The 7,500-nt window shown below is 46.2% G+C and overlaps 1 protein-coding gene across 1 annotated transcript in view; it reads left to right on the top strand.

Annotated features, from left to right (window-relative positions):
- cckbrb (cholecystokinin B receptor b) overlaps positions 1 to 6,619 on the top strand; it is a 24,545-nt gene extending 17,926 nt beyond the window's left edge. Inside the window, exons 4-5 of the mRNA XM_062534394.1 lie at positions 760 to 887; positions 2,898 to 6,619. Of these exons, the coding sequence (XP_062390378.1) occupies positions 760 to 887; positions 2,898 to 3,511 (742 nt within the window). The 3' untranslated portion in view covers positions 3,512 to 6,619. The remainder of the gene's footprint in view (positions 1 to 759; positions 888 to 2,897) is intronic.
- The last annotated feature ends 881 nt before the right edge of the window (positions 6,620 to 7,500 follow it).

Here is a 7,500-nt window from a genome sequence, read left to right as displayed (position 1 = left end):
CCCTAGGGATTTAGACTTCAGTCACCTTTTAATCTCAAGTCTTCTATTCTGTAGCTGCTTCCCCACTGCTTTGCCTGTAGTGAGATAAATCTAAACCACCATCCATGTATGAAACTGCATCCCCTTCAATATATGAGCAGTTTTTATCCAGCCAGTCAAGGCACAAGCCCTGTTAGTCTGTGGCATTTTCTTTTTTTTTGTACAGACACATTCTTTCGCTCTCTCGCTGTGAGGGGGAGAGGGTTGTCACTCCACCGAGCCTTGAACCCGGGTCTCTGGTGAGCTAAGCGTGAACTCTGACCCCATCGTCAGAGAGCTCAGCTCATCGGCGTGGCAGCCGGAACGCATTACTCCACCACACTGATGGCCTTTGTCACAGATCCTCTGAGAAAATGTTGGAGTGGACAGATGCCGGCAAACTCTCCGCTTACGATAGCGCTTCTGCGGAGATGCGCCGGAGAGTTTAGATCCCGGATCGTGTATGGACGTTGACGTCCGGTCCCGTTCTAATTCACTTTTTATCCATAATTGTATGTGTTTTCTGTCCTGCCCCTGAGCTGTGTGTTTAGGTACATCCTCCTGAGAAAATGTTGGAGTGGACAGATGCCACCAAACTGTCTGCTTACGATACCGCTTCTGCGGAGATGCGCCGGAGAGTTTAGATCCTGGGTGTCTTTATGGACGTTGACGTCTAATTCATTTTCTCTCCATAATTGTGTGTGTCCTCTGCCCCGGCCCGTGCTGTGTGTGTGTGTGTAGGTACATCCTCCTGCTCTCTGTGCTGTTCTTCATCCCGGGAGTGGTCATGAGCATCGCCTACGGCTTCATCTCCCGAGAGCTCTACCGCGGCATTCAGTTTGAGCTCGAGCAGAAGACGGGCCAATGCGGTAAGCTCTCCATTGCTCTCTCTCTCTCTCTCTCTGTCTCTCTCTCTCTCACTCTCTCTCTCTTTCTCTTTCTAACTCTCACTCCCTCCCTCTCTCTCTTTCTAACTCTCACTCTCTCTCTCTCTTTCTCTCTCACTCTCTCTGCGTCTGTGCCATTTAGTCCGCTGTGTCTGGTCCGTTTTTTAATGACATAAGGTCAAAGTGATCTAACCCCCCCTTTGGCTACGTTAAAGTGAGATGCTGCAATGGGCTAATCCCCCGGTACATCACTTCCTGTTGTTCAAGTAATGACAGAATTAGAGCATATTTGTATTTATAGACAGGCCATCTGTCACAAAATATCTGAAATTGAGAGAGAGCAAACGAGAGAGAAAGAGAGAGCGAGAGAGAGAGAGGGGGGAGAGAGATAGAGATAGATAGAGAGAGGGAGAGATAGATAGAGAAAGACAGAGAGTGAGAGAGAGCAAATAATAAATGTTGCGATTATATTTACTTGGGTATCTTCCTGAACACTTTTTCCAGGAATAATTCATCACAATTAATCACAATTAAAAATAATCTGATTAATCACAAGTGGTTAACTATTTTCAGTCAATCCCAATCTCAATTTTACCATTTGTGCCACCATGAGAGTATTTAATAGTGTCTTACATCTGTTAGAATTGCTTACAGGTGGAAATTGCCTGATGTTTTGAAGCAGCAAGGGACATCCAGGCATTAGCTGACTCACCCAGGCACCATTAAGCCTTATTTGCCTTTTCAATATTTTTAGAAACACAATTTCCGATGACGAAACATTTAATTGAACATTCCAGAGTCTCTGTCAGACAGCCGCATCCAAACGATGATACTGTAAGCTAGAAAGTGACTGTCAATCAGCAGAGAGGTGCACATTGTGCTTTGCCATCGTATGTCGGATTTGAAGTATTCACCTCATCAGGAACACAGCGCTCGTCACCACCCTCTAACTGTAATTTGCAGCGCCACAACTTGAGCACGATCATTCAATCACAATTGAATAGTCAACTGACAAATCCATTGAAATGAATGGAAAGTTTAGCAATCATGAGGTAATACAGCACATGAGATGTCAAGATAGATGTCAATAGGGGACCCAGGTTCGAATCCGGCCTGCGGTCATGTCCCGATCCCACCCCATCTCTCTCTCCCACTTGTTTCCTGTCTACTCTTCACTGTACTATAACATTAAAGGCAAAAAGGCCAAAAAATATACTTTAAAAAAAAAAAAAAAAAAAAAAAAAAAGATAGATGTCAATGGAGAGATAGTGTAGGGCATTTTGTCCCAACTACTTGTGCAGCTAGACTATAACAGAGTTAATAGTCTAGCAAGTATCTACATTGGGAAGTTGATGACATGAAAAGCAATATTGACAAGTATGACTGTGACATTATGAGAGGTATGACACATATAGGCTGTTTTTGACAGGGTTGCATCTGAAAGCCTGCTTTTAGGCAGACCATTTTCACAGACAAAACAGAGACCTATGAAACTGAGTTTTCATATGCAGAATGTCTCCTCCCATGTATTTGCCATTTCATGAATGCATTATGCATTAGTACGAAATCAAAAGTGCATCAAAAGTGCTGTGCAGTGCTCTTGTGACAAAACAGGCAAAAATGCAGTTTCATTCATGTGCGGTCTGTCGGAACATAACATGCTTTGTTTTGGTATGCACACCATCTGAATGGGCCCTTACATGTCAGTGCATCCAACCCTCGGGGAAGATGGAGAAAGATACCGTATAGTGTGTCTACAGTATCTCCTGCTTTGAGGAGAGAGAGCCATGACACTCCTCAACAGTAACAGTTTAAAGTTGCAGGCTTGTTAAGAGTTTAGCTGTGGCTCAACAAATACTCCTCTTAGAAGTTTGGCCATCAATAATAAGTGTGAATTGGTCACTGACCTTTTAGTTCATTTCTCTGCTCATTCAAATGGAAATAATCATTCATCACCTGAAACACATTGCTTCGTTCTTTCCCGATTTACAGGCGTCAAAAACGGCGTGAGCGCCGCCGGCGCGACAGGTAGCGACGACGGCGACGGCTGCTACATCCAGGTGTCCAAGCGTCCGCACGCCATGGAGATGTCCGCCCTGACGACAACGGCGGCGGCGGCGGCGGCGACAGCGACGGCGACGAAGGGCTCGGCCAAGGCGGAGCGTCCGCGCAGCAACACGTCGGAGGCCAAGCTGCTGGCCAAGAAGCGCGTGATCCGCATGCTGGTGGTCATCGTGGCGCTGTTCTTCGTCTGCTGGATGCCGCTGTACGCCGTCAACACGTGGAAGGCGTTCGACATGCGCTCGGCGCACCGGGCCCTCTCCGGCGCGCCCATCTCCTTCATCCAGCTGCTCTCGTACACGTCGGCCTGCGTCAACCCCGTCATCTACTGCTTCATGAACAAGCGCTTCCGCAAGGCGCTGCTGACCACCTTCGCCTGCTGCTGCCGGCCGTGCCGCCGGAGACGGGGGTGCCGGCGCGGGGGGGCGGGCGGCGGCGGCGGGGGGGGCGCGGGGGGGCTCGGGGGGGAGGAGGACGGCACCGCCATGGGGGCGTCCATGTCCAAGTTCACCTACACCACCGTCAGCAGCATGGGGCCATGCTGAACGGGGGCGACGAACGCCCCCGAGCAGCACAACCCGTCCTCTTGCTGCCGCACTCTCTCTCTCTCACTCTCTCTCACACACACACACACACACACACACACACAGATACACTCACACACACACATACATATGCTGCCATAGATGAGGGGTGGACATGGTGCATCGGTTGGATATGGCTTATGTGATGGACGATGGTGAATGGTAGCCGTGGGCTGTTTGGAGAGGTTGGACTGAGGATGAAGTGTGGGGGGTTGATGTAGTTATCAAATGGCACTTGTGGCTGAGTAGTGAATATGCCTGTATGTGGTGTACAGTACATTAATCTTATTCCTTATCCTACTGTATTTATTTTTTTTAATGTTTATTTGCATTTAACAGATACAGTAATTGCCTTGAGCTTGGGGAATGGAGCTTCATTGGTAAACCATGCTGGGCTACTGTGTCTTTAACTTTGCCAGTCATGAAACATAACTAACCAACAGTGGAGAACTGGCACAGCATATGTCTTACTTTGGCACTGTGATATATGGCTTTCATAGTACTTACCGTTGAATCATTTTGTTCATTTGGTAAATAACGTAGTGGCAGCATTTGAGAAAAAAAAAAACTATTGCTACTTGTAATGTTTTGATTGTTACATGTCTTTGCGTTTGTGGTAATGTACTGTAATGTCTACACTATTTAAGCGCTGAAAGCATTTCTGTGACGTCGTGGACTACAAGTGCCTGCTCTGAACTCTTCTCTAGTCCATGATCTGTGACGTTTGGCTCTTGGAGTTGGTGGAATGTACTGGCTGTCTGTGTCGATGTCAGTGGGAATTACATGGGTTTACGTTCAGCGCTCGACTCTGCGATTCTTGAGTCCTCTGCAGTTTTTGTCAGAGATGCAAACCACCATCACACCACCACCCTTTCTCAGTGTCTATTTCCCAACCCTGCATAGAATTCGATATTTGATAGGAGGCACCTAATGTAATCCAAATGTCCAAATATCCTTTGTTACCAAAATGATAACGGTTTGATATTCTCATGCTGTTCCCAAGAACAAAAGGGAATGAATGCCCCAGACACCGTCTCTCCTTACTCACTCTCTCTAACTCCCCCTTTAATTGTGACAAATCACAGAAACTAGCCATTGTCTCGTGTGTCTTTTTTTTTTTTTTTTGTCTGGGTCTGAAGCATTATTGTAGTCGTCCTTTATGCCTGATTCCTCTGGTTCATTCAGCTCTCACGGCAGTGTCTGCCCCTGACCCTTTGCGCTGACTGGCCAATGAGAAGGGCCGATAGTGCTCGCCGCGCTTCAGAAGAGCTGTCATTTTACTCCACGGGCCAATGAGAAGGGCCGATAGTGCTCGCCGCGCTTCAGAAGAGCTGTCATTTTACTCCACGGGCTGATTTATGGTCGCTTTTGTGTCTGAGCTCCCGGAGTCCAGGCCCCCGCTTTTTACACAACTTAATTAAGACGCTCACAGACAGAAAGAAAAAAAAACGTTACCGTGGAGCTGAATGCACTGCTACGTAAAGGAAACACTCATTCATTTCTATGGGGCCTGTCTTTAATTTCTCTCTCTCTCTCTTGCTCTGTCATTCTATGGTAAATTGAAAAAGCATAGATTTACGACATCAGAATGGACCAGATAGATTGTGTTCAGAAGCAAATGATATATCTTTTCCTTATACATCTACTACTGTGCATAACAAGAATAGAATTCCCAGAAATCTTAATACTAGAATTTTCACTTGTTTTTATTTCTTCTACATGCTTTTACAATGTTTTCAGCATACATTCAAACCAGAAAATGTATGCTGACCAAAAAAAAAAAAAAAAAAAGTTCCAGAAAAAGGCTCAGATAGTATAAGGCCATCTGTGCATTAATGTCCTCGAAACGGGCATTTTAGAGAAAGGTTAAAGGGTTAGACATATCCCTTTTCATCCTATAATCCTGACCCATCCGGAGTGAGGAGACAATGACAGTAAAGCATGCCCTCTTGGACTATGGAAGATATGCGTAGCCTACTCCCAGCCAAATCCAAAGCAATCCGATGGAGACGGAGGCAGTTATCGGACCACTCTTAATTCCGTGAGATGTCTCTCCACTTCTTCTCAAGCTCCTCCTCTTCACGTGTAGTACTAATATCTCATTCATTCAGCGTCCTCACTCCACTCATTTCCACTCTTCCACTCTCATGTTTGGATTTTTGCTCATCGTTTAGATAAACTGCCTTTATCCATCAAAGACCTTCCAATCCCCCCTATCCTCTCAATGGCTGAGAGCCACTTTTCCAAGCATATCTCTCTCCCTCTCTCTCTCTCTCTCTCTCTCTCTGCACGGGAAATGTGTGTTTTTGACGAGGCCTCTTTAAGCTGCGGCGGAGACGTGAGCGCTCATGTAAACAGAGCATAGTTTCCATCATGGCTTGTTTGACGCAACGCCAGGCGAACTTCACAGCTTCCCACTTTTGAGGCAGCGGCGCAGCCACACATCACACAGAGCCGAGGTGTGTGTCACACTCCCATTCAGAGATTAGCGCCGGCTGATGAATAGTGATGGGGATTACTGATTACATCCTGTTTGACATCTCGCAAAATGTATCGTGGTGCTTGCCATTGCTATTGCAGTCATAGAAGAGACGTAAAACAATGTGGCCCTGTCCCGTCATTTGCTTTAGTCAGTCCCATTAATATACAGTATTACACAATATGCTGGACATGGGGCTATTGTGTTAAGGTAAAATTATTATTTTCCTTATTTACCTTAAATAGAGCAGATACTGTATTGTGCATTCATATCTTTACCATGCCGTCATGAGTGAAATCTAGTCTTTTTACTTACTTTTAATGAATTGTCTGAATTGCTATTGCCTGTACCTAATTTGTTAAGAGGGGCAATTGATTTGTATTTATAGCACTGACCCATCCTGTAAAGACGCATTGGTCTGGTAAACAAACCAGGCAGCTTGCTTGATTTGCTCCTCACCCCACTATTCATCACAGTCAGGCCAGCTTCCCCTGTGCCATGTCCCCAGTCCCTGTCATGAGCGATGCCCTAATGACAGAATTTAAACATAGACACACGCAGAGCCACCAGACACCTGTTCCACCACTGCATGGTGTTTGAGTGATGTGTTGGGGGGGGGGGGGGGGACACACACCTCTGGCTCTACAAACAGCTCTGCTGAAATGAGACAAGAGGCAGATTTATGTGCCGAATGTCACAGTCTCTGCCTCTGGCCCACTGGTTGCGCTCACCCGGCTGGTAATTGGAAAGGGTATTTGCCAAGGGAAATCAACCCCATCGCCCTCAACGATATGACCCCAGGGGAGGGCGGGCGGGGGAGGGGAGAGGAGGGGGTGTCCATTGGCATGTGTTGGTTGCATCACAACAGAGTCTCTCGGGATACAGGCTGGACAATGGCAGTCTGTGTGATTAATGCCATTGGACAGTAGAGAGAAGTTGACTGCAGGCAGCTGAAATATTACGCTAACCCTCACCCACTCCCATCACACAGAAACACAGCAACCCACCGCCCCCCACTACCCCCACCTTATCTCAAAGTCTGCACTGTACTCCGGTTCTCTGTTACATAAGGAGGCTTTATAATCGCCCAAGTTATTTCATTCATTGTGCAGTCGTCCCAAAGCTCTTTAACGCAAATTGGTCTCCCATCTCCCATCTCCCATCATGACCATTTAATACTCAAGTCACAAAACAATGAAATAAATAGCATTTTCTTTTAACAGATTCATGTTTTGCTGACTCTAAAACATATTCATGAAATTTGGATACTGACCAAAGTAAAATTCCATCCCACCGTAGTGGAACATTTGATCGTAAAAGTTTTGTCTCAATCAATAAGAAAACGATCAGTGAAGTGAAGCAACTTCACGTACTCCCTCTTCAAAATTAATGAAGCCACTCATCCCCCACTGACACTCCCTAATTCATCCTGGAGAGAAATAGTTTCATCCAATTAATGACGAGTTGTAGT

The sequence above is a fragment of the Sardina pilchardus genome, chromosome 4 (assembly GCF_963854185.1).
Source record: "Sardina pilchardus chromosome 4, fSarPil1.1, whole genome shotgun sequence".
NCBI classification, from domain to species: domain Eukaryota; kingdom Metazoa; phylum Chordata; class Actinopteri; order Clupeiformes; family Clupeidae; genus Sardina; species Sardina pilchardus.
This window is presented reverse-complemented; position numbering and strand designations above follow the sequence as displayed.